Here is a 16,094-nt window from a genome sequence, read left to right on the forward strand (position 1 = left end):
CACAACCCGGAAGTCTAAGAAGTGTCTCGTACAAGGAGCGGGGACGGGAGGTGGATGATGGCGGTTATTGTTCTGTCTCCATGGCCCAGGTATGTGGGGGCAGGGTCCTCTGCGGGACCCGGGTTGATGGGAACAGGCATTAGTGGGGGTGGGGATTAATGAGACTAGAGAGAGCACATCCCCCGTGACATTGATGGGACTGGAGGGAGCTTCTTCCCCCCCTCTGTGGTATTGATGGGAATGAAGTGAACCCCCCCCCCCTGTGGTATTGATGGGAATGAAGTGAACCTCCCCACTGTGGTATTGATGGGAATGAAGTGAACCCCCCCCCCTTCCCCCTGTGGTATTGATAGGAATGAAGTGACCCCCCCCCCCTCCCCCCCCTGTGGTATTGATAGGAATGAAGTGAACCTCCCCCCTGTGGTATTGATAGGAATGAAGTGAACCCCCCCCCCCCCCCTGTGGTATTGATAGGAATGAAGTGAACCACCCCCCTGTGGTATTGATGGAAATGAAGTGAACCCCCCTACCCCCTGTGGTATTGATGGGAATGAAGTGAACCCCCTACCCCCTGTGGTATTGATGGGAATGAAGTGAACCCCCTACCCCCTGTGGTATTGATGGGAATGAAGTGAACCCCCCTCCCCCTGTGGTATTGATGGGAATGAAGTGAACCCCCCCCCCCCCTGTGCTATTGATGGGAATGAAGTGAACACCCCCCCCCCCCCCTGTGCTATTGATGGGAATGAAGTGAACACCCCCCCCCCCCCCCTGTGGTATTGATGGGAATGAAGTGAATCCCCCTCCCCCCTGTGGTATTGATGGGAATGAAGTGAATCCCCCTCCCCCCTGTGGTATTGATGGGAATGAAGTGAATCCCCCTCCCCCCTGTGGTATTGATGGGAATGAAGTGAATCCCCCTCCCCCCTGTGGTAATGATGGGAATGAAGTGAATCCCCCTCCCCCCTGTGGTAATGATGGGAATGAAGTGAATCCCCCTCCCCCCTGTGGTAATGATGGGAATGAAGTGAATCACCCCCCTGTGGTATTGATGGAAATGAAGTGAACCCCCCTACCCCCTGTGGTATTGATGGGAATGAAGTGAACCCCCTACCCCCTGTGGTATTGATGGGAATGAAGTGAACCCCCTACCCCCTGTGGTATTGATGGGAATGAAGTGAACCCCCCTCCCCCTGTGGTATTGATGGGAATGAAGTGAACCCCCCCCCCCCTGTGCTATTGATGGGAATGAAGTGAACACCCCCCCCCCCCCCCCCCTGTGGTATTGATGGGAATGAAGTGAATCCCCCTCCCCCCTGTGGTATTGATGGGAATGAAGTGAATCCCCCTCCCCCCTGTGGTATTGATGGGAATGAAGTGAATCCCCCTCCCCCCTGTGGTATTGATGGGAATGAAGTGAATCCCCCTCCCCCCTGTGGTAATGATGGGAATGAAGTGAATCCCCCTCCCCCCTGTGGTAATGATGGGAATGAAGTGAATCCCCCTCCCCCCTGTGGTAATGATGGGAATGAAGTGAATCCCCCTCCCCCCTGTGGTAATGATGGGAATGAAGTGAATCCCCCTCCCCCTGTGGTAATGATGGGAATGAAGTGAATCCCCCTCCCCCCTGTGGTAATGATGGGAATGAAGTGAATCCCCCTCCCCCCTGTGGTAATGATGGGAATGAAGTGAATCCCCCTCCCCCCTGTGGTAATGATGGGAATGAAGTGAATCCCCCTCCCCCCTGTGGTAATGATGGGAATGAAGTGAACCCCTCCCCCCTGTGATAATGATGGGAATGAAGTGAACCCCTCCCCCCTGTGGTAATGATGGGAATGAAGTGAACCCCCCCTCTGTGGTATTGATGGGAATGAAGTGAACCCCCCTCCCCCCTGTGGTAATGATGGGAATGAAGTGAATCCCCCTCCCCCCTGTGGTAATGATGGGAATGAAGTGAACCCCTCCCCCCTGTGGTAATGATGGGAATGAAGTGAACCCCTCCCCCCTGTGATAATGATGGGAATGAAGTGAACCCCCCCCCCCCCCCCCTCTGTGGTATTGATGGGAATGAAGTGAACCCCCCCCCCCCCCCCCCCCCCCCTCTGTGGTATTGTTATTGATAGGGCCGGAGTGAGTCCTCTATTCCCCCCCCCCATGTGGACTTGATGGGACTGGAGAGAATCCCTCCCTTCCCCTGTGGAATTGGCATGGGTCCCTACAGTCCCCTGCAGGATTTTGATGGGACTAGTGGGGGTCCCTTGTGATGGGAATAGGAGGACATGCTTTGTGCAGGGAAGGTAGAAGCAGAGTTGTTGGTATTTTGTGCTGTTTACATTGTAAATATTTCCTTTCTAAGAACCTGTTTTACTAACTCTTCCTGATGCTCAGATAAAATCGCCCCCTGTGTGATCTGTATTAATAATCATTTTACAATTACGAAGAAAAAGACTTTTAAACTATTGTACAAGTGTGACATGGACTAGTGCCCTTATTTAAGCCTAAACACAACTCTCCTGTACTGGGAATATCTTCTCTTACACACACAATACCTATGTTACAGAGCTGTTCAGGAACATAATAATATCCCTTAGGAATATTAGGATTAGGGTTAGACTTGGTATATGATTTTAGTCTCCATTTTTGTCTATTTCAGATAATTAGTAATTTTAAATCAAAATTATTTAATAAGTTGTTTCAATAGCTCCATATTTACTTATATAATAGAACCATGTACATATGAATTGTCCCATCCCAATCTACAAGTATATTGTTAACCATATTGGTGTATATAAAAGAGCTATTAATAATGTTCACAAATATGTTGGTAAAAGCTTACAATAGATTTCCTGTCTGTGTTTCTATAGAAGGACAATGTCGTCAGCCTCTCCAACTCATCAATTCTTGACCTTGCAAAAATCAAACTTAAAAAAATAAATAAAAATCTGCTCATTTTTGTGCCCCATAGACCTGCGAGCAAAAATGAGGGGATATGATGGGATATTTTTACCGTATTAACTGTAAAAATACGCAGCTGCAATGTTCTCTGGAGCATCGCTGCTAATTGAGTCTCTCCCTATATTTGAATTTCTTGGAACCCTTTTGTTTAATTACAGCTTCAAACCCTCTACTGTTGCAGACGCAGAATGAGTTAACTGAGGCGTTATGTGGATTAAGTTAGGGTGTGATTTTGCTTCTTGTCTATAAGCTGTGACTTGTAAATGAGTCATCTGTGTTTGTTACTCTTAGATCAATGTAATTACCATATTTTGCGCTTTAACTACAGATTGGTCCACACGCTAGTTTAAACAACAACATCATTAAAAGCTGACAGTAACAAAACATTGTACAAAATAAGGTTTTCCTATGACTGCCAACAAGCTAGAAAATAAGTTCTTTCCAAACAAAACCCTAGTGTGTCATCCAGCCACAGCGGAGGGAGAATCCGTAATTATCCGATCCATTCACTATTGTTGCTCAACATAAAACTGTTCAGCAGCCAATATTAATAGTGTCTGCCTGTTATACAGTGCGTGTAGTGTTTGATCTGTCAGATAATGTGGAGGAGTTACGAGCTGGGGTAGTTAATGAATGGTTTTTAACTCCATATTTAAGTGTTGTTTCTTGTAGGCTTCCGTTTGGATGTTATTAGACGTCTATCCAGACAGGTAACTGTGTCATTATGTTTTGCAGTCGGGATCCTTGTTCCTGAGACTATGGAAGCCCAGTGTGATCATCTGAGGGCGTCAGAACGAAGACCCCAGCTCTCGGGATAGAAGATCCGACTTTAGGAACCATGGCGAAACTGGACTCCATTATCAATTTGGACACTTTGTGGGAGTTGAAGAGACTCTGTCACTGGGGGCCCATCATCGCCCTGGGGGTTATTATAATCTGTTCTATTGTGGCAGTCTTAGACTCTGTCCTATGGTACTGGCCTCTCGATACCCCGGGGAGCAGCCTTAACTTCCTGGCACTTATTAACTGGACGGTTATGATTCTTTACAATTACTTCAATGCAATGTTCATTGGACCTGGGTTTGTTCCTCTGGGATGGAAGCCGGTAAGACGCCTGTACCTGAAGTGGGGTCTGGAAGTATTGCTTTTATAATATCCGAAATTACAGTGCGGCAGACATCAGCGTTTTCACCTTCAGACAGATTTAATTTATTGGCCTCTCGATCAAAATGTATTGTTGTGTTTGTTTTTTGTTTTGTTTTTTTATTATCTCATTTTATGGAATGCTAATACAAAGCATGCTTTCTATCTTATATTTCTTTTTATATCTGTCGCTGTTGATTTTGCTGAGCAGTGTCCTAGCTAAATAAAAAGAAATGTATGTCTAGAAGATATAAAACTTTGGTGCAGACACAGGAGGAAGGAGGACAGGTAAAGCAATGTATTTCGTTGTAGATGAGCATATGAAAGCCAATAACTTAAAGTTGTCAGGTGGTGGAAACTTGTGTTATGTAACGGGTAATATTTCAGTAGGTGGTTGGGGGTGCATCTTACCTGGATCTAATACATCCTAGAATTTGCTGAGTGCTTATTTAGTTCAGCCCTTTCTATGTCTGAATACTATGTATTGCAATACGCACCTGCAAATGAATGCACTGATGCAATAAGATAAGAGGGGAGTTATAATAAGGTTCTGATTAATTGGCTCTTATATGTAATTATCTAAATTATGGTTTGCAATAAACTAGTGATGGCTTACTTATTTATGAGAGTGTAAGAAAGGAAAATGGTATGAAATTGCTTACTCTAATTTTGTAGTTTGGATCATAGATGGTTCAAGTATATTTTTAGTTTTTACATTTCCTCCTATAAGCGACGCACTTTCTGTGAAGCTCCGTCTCTTCATTACAGGTACAAGAGTAGAGGAAGTCGGATACCTCTGTATCCTATTCTGTAATTATGATCCTACACAGCCGCATATAGACGGCAGCGTTTTCCACGTCACTTGTCTTGCGTCATGTAGCTTAAGATCTGTGCGTACAGCTTTCTGTAGTCGATCCAATCAGCACCTGGTGATTGTATTTCTTTAATGGCTTTCAGGACCTGCCCAAAATCTCAGCACAGAACGAACCTTTAGGATCAATATTGTAACTTGTGAGCAAACCAGTTAGTGCTCCCTGCAAGTAACTACTCATTACTCAATTACATTACATTAATGTGGACCTCGGTTAGTAGCAAAGCAAACAAAATAAAACTGCAAATTTGATCCAGGACAAACCATGTTGCAATGCAGGGGTGCAAATGTATTTCTTTTGCTTTGTTTTTTCATGCATGGAGAATACTGGCTGCTTTTGCATGTAGCACATTGTTACTCTTCAATTTATGGTTGACTTAGGACACCCCCCCCCCCCCCCCCCCTGTCCATTTGACCACCCCTGCAGTGCAACATGGTTTTGCCAGGGTGCAAATTTGCTCCTAGCTCTTAATTTGTTGTCATCTTATAGCCAGAGTGTGACGCCTTTAAATTGTCCTTTAAACCTGCATACATGTCAGTATGAAGAGAAACCTTGTAACGCTCACAGGCTATGTAAGAAGGCTTCCCATTAAGTGACAGAACCTGAGATATTTCACATTATATGTAAATTTACATATATCCCAACATTTTACCCAGGAAGATCAGGACAAACAAGCACAGTCTCCAACCTGTGCAAGCCACGCCCACACACACACCCTCCCCGCCAAACACAGTGGCTTCCACATAAGTTTCTTTCAGGGTCTGTGGCTCCGGACAATTGTGTTGTTTCTGTGTGAGTTAATGTGTCTGACTGTGTCTACAGGAGAACCCTCAGGACTGCAAGTTCCTCCAGTATTGCAAGGTATGCGAGGGATACAAAGCACCGCGCTCCCATCATTGCCGCAAGTGTAACAGGTATGTAAGTGACTTAGACCGTACATTGTGCTGTGACTGCAGCGGCTGATCCTATGTTTGTGCCTCAGGTGTGTGCTGAAGATGGATCATCACTGCCCCTGGATCAATAACTGCTGCGGACATCGGAACCACTCCTCCTTCACCCTCTTCTTACTCCTGGCCCCGCTCGGCTGTATGCATGCCTCCTACATCTTCATCATGACCATGTACACACAGCTGTACAACAGGGTAAGGCAGCCATTGTGAATTCAGCAACGAGAAGAGCTGGGACACGTGGGGACAGATGGCCGCAGTATATAGAGAACATTTGGGGCCAATAGGAACCATCAGCGGTCCTCAACATGCCATATAATGATGCTGTTAGTTTTAATAGGATCAATATTGGGCATTGTGGTCATTTTCAGGCCATTCGCACGTAGATATTGGGTCAGTTGTCCTATGATGCAGCAAAACAGCATTGTGTGTGTGTGTCTGGTGCCACATCTTACATACAGCTCCCATAATTTGAAACTGAATTATTGATAATTCTCTGAAATGACCCAACTGCTTCCAAAAAGTCAAAGAAGTCTAGTTGACCGTGCCCATTCTATTCAGATCCAACGTGATTTTGAATACTAGAAAATAAGAATTCTGAGTTAGATTTCAGATTGCAAAAATGGAGACTCCTTGGACACAAAACCACAGCGCTAAGCACTCTGTGTGTACTTGTGGAAAGTTAAACTAGGAGTATTAAGTTTATTTAACAAAATAAAAATAGCTTTATGTAAAGCGACTGCTGGTGGTATAGACAAATATGAAGGTAAAAGCTTCAGGAACGCTTTAACAATGGTTGTGGTTTTTCCCTAGGCACAGAGTTCCTATCACAAGGAGTAATGAAGACCCTAGCACAGGTCTGGGCCATCTGTGGCTCTTCAGGTGTTGTGAAACTACAAGCCCCAGCATGATTTTGCTATGATGGCTGTCAGGGTATGCTGGGACTTGTAGTTTCACAACATCTGGGGAGCCACAGGTTGTCCAGACCTGTTACAGCATTTTAGCTTTCTATGAGGTTAGAATGAATGGTATTTTGTAGTTACTTTATTACAGCTTTACCGCTCTATATCTGGTTTTTGTTTTTTTGTTTTGTTTTTTAGATATCCTTTGGGTGGAGTTCTGTGAAGATTGACATGAGTATGTCACGTCGGGAGCCGGCTCCCATCATTCCCTTTGGCATCTCTTCCTTTGCGGTGACGCTGTTCGCCCTGGGGCTGGCACTGGGTACCACCATCGCAGTTGGGATGCTGTTCTGTATTCAGGTGATTGTCGGGATGTGGGAATTAATGTTCTGGGCAGTCATCCGTACATTGTGCGGACATTACTAGCGAATAGTGATAAACCGCTGGGTGCGTATCCCTCCTTCTGTAAGTGCACTATATAGGATGGTAAATCCTCTTCGTAAGAATGGTTTATTGTCCAGCAATCTTTCTATATTGCATCAGTAATTTCTATATAATGCACCATCAATGGATACTGTAGTTGGGTGCGTTCTAATGTCAGAATATTACAATTATGTTATTCACCTCCAACTGATACACTTGACTTTCAAAAGTGGCTGGTGCCGCCAATCCTGTGACCCCCCCCCCCTCCTATTCAGCTTATTCGGTCACTAGGAACCAGTGACATCACTGAGAGTGCGGCCTATCCAGTCACTGGGAACCAGTGACATCACAGAGTGCGGCCTAAACGGACATTTCTGCAGCATGAGGCATTTTGTCATTGTGTATTCGTGGAATGATTGATTTCTGCAGAGTATTGGGTTGGCCCAGGTAATGGCTGCCTCTGCTGTGTATAAGGTGACTCAGTGCAGCATTTTTTATAGATCTTGGAAGTTGCTACTAGTACATCAGAACATTTTATGCTGTGTTTCCGTGTCTTTGAAACTACCGGTTGTGTATAATTGTTAACCAAATAATAAGCATTACATAACCTATAAGTAATGATGGGGCTCTTCATACATTTTCGTCTGTTATGTCTGGGGCCCACTGTTTCCAAGGACAAAGTTTCACAGTTCCACAATGGGAAACAAACCATTATACAGGCTGCAGCATTATATAATATAGCATAAATAGGGCCCCAGCCGTCTTTGCCATGAACCCTGGAGTTTACTATATATATAATTTACTGGTTCAACTGTAAACTTTCATTTCATTTCACAGATTAAACACAGTTGTCCTTTTAAACAGCAGCCGAGTCACAGGGAGAGATCCTGTGTCTGATGTGTATTGTTTGGTTGATGTTTGAACAGCTCGCACCATAGCTCAGACAGAACTCATCAGATCTTCTTGCACAGAGCCCACAAGCACCGGTAGAGGCTGCTGGACACGCAATGAACATTGTATATAAGGATGCTGATGTGTGGTTTGCACCGCTGGCAACTGATGCCTTTATTACAGAGCAATTGATTTCTCTCTGCCGGTTAAATAGTATACAAAAGAGCGAGCCCATGCTGAGAAGATCACTTCCACCCGGACACATTACTCTCACCCAGGGTGTGCATTATGCAGGCACATGATTGACAGCCAATCAAAACCTCTATTGTCCCGTAGATGGAAATGAAAGGATGAGGCACACTGGGCTGCCAGCCGTTCTCATCTATTCTTTCTTGTGTATTTCAGATGAAAGTGATTCTGCGAAATAAAACCTCCATTGAATCGTGGATAGAAGAGAAGGTAATCTGCTGTCTGCATCCACACCTTCCTCCTCCAAAATATGTCGCTTCTTCTGTGTTCCCAGAAAGCCGCCCTATTGTCAGACTCGTTTCTGAACGTTTTGTTGTTTGTACTGATAGAAAATAACCAAAGGATTAATGTTAGTAGCAACATGTAGCAGAACATTATTAAACAGCCACCGAGCCTGATACAAAGGTTTAGCCGGTGTGAAAAGGCATCTTGTAATATAGCATTACATTAACACCGTCACTGTATGTAGTGTTGGCTACCTCACAGCAAGCTATTGTATTCTGTTATCAGTGCTTTCAGGCTAAAAAAAACCTCTACCATTTAATAGGCTTACTGGCAAGAAGTCCAGTCTGCATAGGGAAAAGTCTGCCCCCATGATCAGTACTTTATCTGGAAAAATATTTAGTTCTGATAAGCACCTAATATGTTTATATGGATGTTCGTGAATGTCCTTATCACACTTTATTTAAAGCCATTTGCGTTTAGTGGCCCATTTAATGGGGAACGCTAAAACTATATGTATAACTTGAGCCAATATAAAAATGATTCATAATTTGTAACCAGATTATTGTGTAACATGGCAGCGTGTCTGCTTGGGGTTATATAGAAATACACAGCTCATTTCAGACCTGGATGTAAAAGATTTTACCTGGTTAGAAGAGAAGGACAAGACCTCTTATTTCCAGAATAATTATGTAATGTTCCTGATGCGATTCAAAACTTAGCTGAGCTACATTAAGTCTATGAAAGGCATAATCTGCCCACAGTAGGAGATGGGCAAGTTCTTTATTCTGCAATGCTCTCTCGTTCTCTCTCTGTTCGTGACCGGTATTCCCAAGCAGAATATAACTTATTAGGTATTTCAGCCTCACGGCATCGGAGAGGAAGTGAGACAGGTACGGAGTTGGTGGTTACTTATTTCTTCTTACACAGCATTGCCCCCATCACTAAATAATAAAATATACGTTTTGGGTGGCAATGACCTTTTGATAAGCTGCATCCATTGAACTAGTCATTAAAAGTCACATGAGCATAATGTCATTAGTCTTTAGAAATTCATTATCACAGTATATTTCCTCTCTCTACTTCCAGGCCAAGGACAGGATTCAGTATTATCAGACCGGAGAGACCTTCACCTTCCCCTATGACCAGGGCAGCAGATGGCAAAACTTCCGCCAAGTGTTCACCATGTCCGGATCACCTGAAGGCGACGGCTTAGAGTGGCGCTTGCGGGAAGGATGCCACAGGTACACGCTGACGGTAAGGACGGTGTCATTAATGAGTTAGAGCTTTGCTAAACAAAGGAACAGGAACATTTTCTACAGTAGTCTGTACAACCTGTTCAGAGTTATATCGCTAATAAATACATTTTGCAGCTTAGGATGCGCTTATCCGGTACTTTATATTACCAGGCGTAGCGCACAGTGTTGTATGCTGTTTTTCACTGTATGTATCAGTTTCTGTGCTGTTTGCTTTTAAAATACACTAAATAGTTTTTAGGTCCATATTTTGGCTTCACAGATTTGATGGAAACAAATGAAGATACAATGAAAGATTCTGATCTGTCTATTGTAACATGAAAAACTTCTGGTTCTGTTTACCCCTTGTGCACACTCTCACTCCCCCATCACTGACTCGTTTTCCCCTAATGTTTGTCATCACCCTCCCCCCGCACTCTGTTGTGCCCTTGTCCTCCTCTGACTTTGTTGCCGCTACAACCTCTGCATGCCCACAGATCTGCGGGCTGTCTCCCTGCTGAATGTACAGTTGGGGTTTGTACACAGCCAGAGAGCTTGGCAGAAAGATTTGCTGTTTGTGATATAAGGAGGAGGGAGGGGAGAGGTAGAAAATGATGTTAATATTTCACATATTATTCAGTGACCCATTTATATGACTTATGTGTTATCAGGTGGAGCAGCTGAAACAGAAAGCAGATAAGCGAGTGCGCAGTGTAAGTACAATAATGTACAGGATGAATTCCTGGAAATATGGTATGGTGTTTGCTGGAACCATTATAGTACCAGGTCACAATGGTGCTTTTGCCACTGCAAAGAAAGGTAGATTGTTAGAAGATAATGTTTTAGATTCACTTACAATTGGGTTCAGCTTTACAATCAAGAAATATTGACTGAGAGAAGGAATGATAACGGACACAGAGGTATAATAAGCAACAAAACACAGATTTACTTAACTTTGATTACAGGTTAGAATACAGAAATCAGTGCAGGAAATGTCCAGCTTTTTTATGCTGATGTTTCAGTAGATAGCAACATTTACTGTATCCAAGTGTATAATGTGTGATTATTATATATAACAGTAGGTGGCAGCATTACTCTAGCCAAGTGTATTGTTTTATATAACCGTAGATTGCAGCACTATATATTATATTCCATCATGACAATTAAAATGTATTATAATTATGTCTACACCTATTTGGTATGGTAAAGCCTTACCTTAAATATTTATGTTTATAAAAATGTATAAGCCATCACAAATCAAAACTTCCTCTGTCACATTCTTCCTCTGTTCTTCTTCCTTCCTTCCTTCTTCTTTCTTTGTTCTCCTTCTTCCTTCTTTTTTTTTTTTTTTTTTACGTTTCTGGAAATTTTACACACTATCTACAATAGTAAATGTGTGTCTGGAAAGAGAACATTTGAGTTGAAATATTCCTTATTATGAAAACATGGATATTTGTAAGGATTACTGTAAGTCATACTAGCTTTATACAATCCTCAGTTAGGAGTTCAGTTTGGGACTATGCAACCAGGGATCTCTAATGAATCCAGTTACCTGTGGGAGAGGAGTGAGTAGACTCTTGTGCTGTAATTCCGATCAGCTCCCTACAGGTCCCCGCTAAATATTACAGGGGTGCAGAGGGTGAAACGCTGCATGGGTGGACTATTGAGAGAGCGGGCTTAGGGGTATAGTAAATAGGGGGGTGGGGATAGGTCCGCCCCAACCTTCTCATTTTTGCAGCAGAAACGTGAGTACGACCGTCCATCTGTAGCTTTCCAGTGTTCCTATGATGACGCAAGTAACAGAGTGTCTTTGTGGGACGGTGGACACGTGTGATATCGGAGCCCCCCAAAAAGTGTATTTCTCATGGTTTCCTTGTATGAAACATACAGTAGGAGTCCACTAAATCTTGGGGCCACCAGAGGATCCCATGGTAACTTCAGTGGCTAGTCTAAGCAGACATACACGCATGTCACATGTATGCAAATTTACTATTTATGCTGATACGAATACATGTAATTTCTCTCATCACTAGTGTTTAATAATTCTTATTTTTATCTTATTCATATCTTCCAAACATGAAGTCATATTGTACAAAGCAGTTATTATTCCACTGCAGACAGACATCCGTTACTAATGCTTCTCAAGTATAAAGTTTTGTATAACTTATTGGAATGCTCTTTTTAATTTAAAATCTGTAAAACCTATATGAACCAGTATGTAGCCTATACGTTTACTAGGAGAGTTATTGTGTCACGGAGGCCTGGTACATAGGCCCAGTGACCGGCGGAATGAGTCCATTCACCCGCATATTGACACCTCCACTGTATGAGGACGACGGGTCCAGTTTAAATCCGTTCTATTCGGTCTGTTAAATGAAAGATGACTTTGACAAAATGCTTCAGACATTTGTAAAGTGAATTCTGCCGTTGCTCATCGTGTAGGTACAATACAGGGCGGTGGAAGATTACAGTGGGGCCTGCTGTCCTCTAACCAAAGGCATTCGGACTTTCTTCACCACCCCTTGTACAGAGGAGCCCCGAATGAAGCTGAAGAAAGGGGATCTTGTGTTGGCTACCAGAGGCCTGAAGTAAGTGTCCTCCTTCTATTATGTTCCTATGTAGCCATATGCTGCTGCGGCTAGAGGGCAACACGCGCTCCATCGTACCGCGGAGGAACCTTGTGAATACAATGTAATCTCCTCTCTCCTCAGGCACTGGATGTACGGTGACAGAATTTTTGAAGATGTAGTTCCAGAAGGTGAGCACCTACCTTAAAATGAGTGAAATTCTTGTATAAAGTGAGGAGTGGAGGTTTGGGCTTTGGGCCCAGAGGCGGTGGAGGTTCGGACCCTGTGGATGGTTGGGCTTTGGACCCTGTGGCAGGGAGGTGCCAATATAGGGTAACTAAAGCTTGATGACCTAGCTTAATCCAGTATAATATAACAACATGAATAACAAATCGATTAAGGTTTCTTGTTGCTAGTTTATCTTTTATTTTTGTTCTATCGTTCCCCAGATGGGATCCGAGTGAGGGGCTGGTTCCCCAGGAGATGTGTGGTGAAACATGCCTGTGATACAGGGGACGACCAGTCCGATGACGAGAAGAAGACCAGATAGCCCCGCTAGACACCTACGTTTGGTTCATTTTCCTCTTACGTTGCGGTATTGCTGGAAGGTTTAACTGACTGGCACGGATAATACAGGGGAACCTCCAAATCATTACCCATTTATGAACATAACCTACCTCTTCCACGACCATACTGTGTCTTCAGCCATTTATCCACATCATGTCCGTCCGATGTGCATCCTCAGTCATGGCTAAATGTATAGAATCCGACATGTTGGAAATGATCTGCTGTTTAGTGTCTCTTATGGTGGCGGTTCCCATTGCTCCGGAATACTCAGGACATGCACGGAAAACAGCCCAGGACTCTTCACAACATGCACCGTGCTGCCAACGTAGACATAGTGTCCTTTGTGTATCTGCTCTGTAAGTTCTCTCCAAGATCAGAGTTTATTTAGATGATGCTGCAAGTTCCCTCGTCAATTTTAATACAGTTGTTTTGTAAACCTTGTGTACAGTAAACGTGCTGATAACCATAGAGCCAAGAATACAGTGTTTTAGATGTCTAGAAATCTCCTCTATGCCAAACACCAGAAGCCTAATTGTTTCCCCGTGGCCCATATCATGGTTCGTCTTATAAATAATACTTGGAAATGGATCCTTGATTCATGAGGAATACACTGAAGCCCTTCTTCCATCTTTACGTGACTTTCACTTTATGGCTTGTACAAGTCCTACTTTAATTTTTATTTATACATCATTTTAGATTATCTAGTGTTCTATGTTTTTCAGCAAAGTCTTTATAGCAGGTTGAGAGGTTATTAGCAGGAATTTTGGTTACAGCTGTATCCAGTGAAAAGATCAATTTGTCATGTTTCATTGCAACAAAAAATAAAAAAAAAGTATTGCTAATGATGCAAAGGCATTGCTGTGAAGCAGAGAAGCAGCTTTCTGTTAGACATTCCTGCCTCCTGACGTTTTAATAGGTCCTGATCGGGGTAGGGGGGTTAATGTGGAAACTGAAGGATAGACCCCTGCTGTTTTACTCATTTTATGGAGGTAGAAGTTTGGCTAAGAAGATAATTCCAACCAGAACAGTTGTTTTTGGTGTCGTTCAATGAGAGAAACAGAAAATGGTCACTTCCCCCTCTCCTGCTCCGTTCACCACGTTCACTGGGGTCTGTTGCTACGCCAAACTCTCAACCATCAGTGTGATCGTTGCCGAATTAGCCTCACAGTGGGGAAAGATACCTTTCCGAAATCAAAAAGGGCAACTGGATAAACTCCGTGGATCAATCACTCCCGTAATGTCCTCTAGTCATTATAGTTGTAGATACCATTTCTTATAAGAGGCAACCAACCCATTTTTACCTTCTGTTGGTGAATTTATCATTACCCTGTCGCGTGGTAAGGAATGCCGTAGCTTCACTACTCTTACATTAAAGAACCCTTCCTATGTTCATTGATGACCCTTCTCCCATTTGTGGTCCTTGGCACGAAAAGTTTGTTAGACAAATCTTTGTATTGACTAGTTTTTTTGGGCCACCTTTTCTACATTAATAAAAATATTGATATGGTATAGGGTGACTTCTGGTTAAAGCTCTCTTATATCAGATTATTTGCTTTTCATGGTGTAGAATTAGCTCTTTTCTTTTGTAGATTAATTGTATGAATAAAAACTATCGATTTTAAAGACCTTTACAACCACCTTCAGAATAATTGCTGGATTATTCTTCCCGACCATATTTTTGGGAAACTTTTTAGGAATCATGTTGTAATGTGTTTATTGTAAACATTTCTGCTACCTTATGTTTTTCTGAATTTGGACACATTTTTTTACATTTGAATACATAGTGACGTTCAATAATAATTTTACTGTTACAACATATTAAGTTACATAGTGAAACCTGTCTGCCCCAAATCTTTCTGACTCGTGCTCCTGTCGTCAAGCTCTGTGGGAAGACGGACGTGTTGGCGTTCTTACTGAAGGTATTGATGTAGCTGAATTTTTGAGCGCTAATTTTGTATTTATTTTTTCCATTACTATACTGTAATCTTACGAAAACCTGAAATGAAATTGTTTTGAAGGTTAAAAACCAAAACCAAAAAACAGTTGCCTTTACAACTTGTTTCTAGTATCTGGGTGTATTTCTCCTTCTCTGACTGTTAAAGAACACTTTCAATATTAGTCATGTGACACAAGAGGGCGGGGCTTCTTCAGCGAATACACAATGGCAGACTCCTACGGCGCCTTTAAACAATTTCTACGTTGCTTCTCTGACAATAAGCCCAGCCTTCGTTCTTATTGTGACTATATCTCCAATTCAACCTCAAGTATTTTCATTTTCCCTGTGTTTCTGACTGCTGTTAGCTGTGTATTAGCAGTCAGGCTGCAGTTAAGGACTATACCGGTCCTGTATTGTAGCACAGGTCCTGACTGCAGGGAAGATCTTTATGTATCAGAGGACACCAGCGATAGACTGGTGCAAATCTATTCTGACTTTTAGGGGGTCCCTTCTCTACTTGCAAAGCAGGGACTGTTTCTTAGAGGTCAGATTTTATCATGCTCAGAGATTGGAATTTTTAAAATGAACATAAAGATCTAATTAGGGTTAAATAAAATCAAATTACAAAATACTCAATTGGATCATAAAATGTTCAACCACAGCCCTAAATGATTGCACTTCTTCCTATATAATAATCATGCTGTTATGTTTCTTATTGTTTTATGCAAGAAATATCTGTATCCTACTGTACCGTTGTGTTTCCTCTATTTTGCTGTACGATGCTTCGTATTTTTAATGTCTAGACTTTTTTTTTTTGTTTGTTTTTTTTACAGGGTTCAATTTCATCTTTTACAAATATTCAGTCTGTTGATAATAAAAGACAGAAAAAAACCCAGTTTAATTGATTAGCGCTGTAAAGTCACTTAATGTTCCTGGATGTCTCAGAGGAATGATGTGTTTTTATTGTTTTTATTTCAAGTGAATAAATAAAATGACAAATGTTACCAACTCATTCTGAGATCTATTAAAGAAATCTACCAAAACAAGTTGCTCATGAAGCAAATCACATTTTGGGGTGTTCTGTGTCCGTGAGATGTCAGGATGTCACTTGTTTAAAGTGGAACTAACTCTGCACTGGGGCTGTGACTTTAATGTTAGTATTTTTGGTCTATTCCTTCTGATACA

The 16,094-nt window shown here is 42.5% G+C and overlaps 1 protein-coding gene across 1 annotated transcript; it reads left to right on the forward strand.

Moving 5' to 3' along the window:
* ZDHHC6 (zDHHC palmitoyltransferase 6) lies at positions 1–15,975 on the forward strand. The gene is made up of 11 exons (XM_075215698.1): positions 1–89; positions 3,691–4,060; positions 5,793–5,884; positions 5,953–6,112; positions 7,018–7,179; positions 8,539–8,592; positions 9,694–9,861; positions 10,511–10,552; positions 12,282–12,427; positions 12,551–12,597; positions 12,856–15,975. Exons 2-11 carry the CDS (start codon positions 3,794–3,796, stop codon positions 12,954–12,956), a joined length of 1,239 nt encoding a protein of 412 aa, XP_075071799.1. The 5' UTR covers positions 1–89; positions 3,691–3,793; the 3' UTR covers positions 12,957–15,975.
* Positions 15,976–16,094: the final 119 nt, after the last annotated feature.

The sequence above is a fragment of the Mixophyes fleayi genome, chromosome 6 (genome assembly GCF_038048845.1).
Source record: "Mixophyes fleayi isolate aMixFle1 chromosome 6, aMixFle1.hap1, whole genome shotgun sequence".
NCBI classification, from domain to species: Eukaryota; Metazoa; Chordata; class Amphibia; order Anura; family Limnodynastidae; genus Mixophyes; species Mixophyes fleayi.

Excerpts from the sequence above, each read along its gene's own strand:
- ZDHHC6 (XM_075215698.1), top strand. The coding sequence starts at position 3,794 with ATGGCGAAACTGGACTCCATTATCAATTTGGACACTTTGTGGGAGTTG. Across the intron at positions 10,553-12,281 it reads CAGATAAGCGAGTGCGCAGT|GTACAATACAGGGCGGTGGA; the intron begins GTAAGTACAATA and ends CTCATCGTGTAG. Across the intron at positions 12,428-12,550 it reads TTGGCTACCAGAGGCCTGAA|GCACTGGATGTACGGTGACA; the intron begins GTAAGTGTCCTC and ends CTCTCTCCTCAG.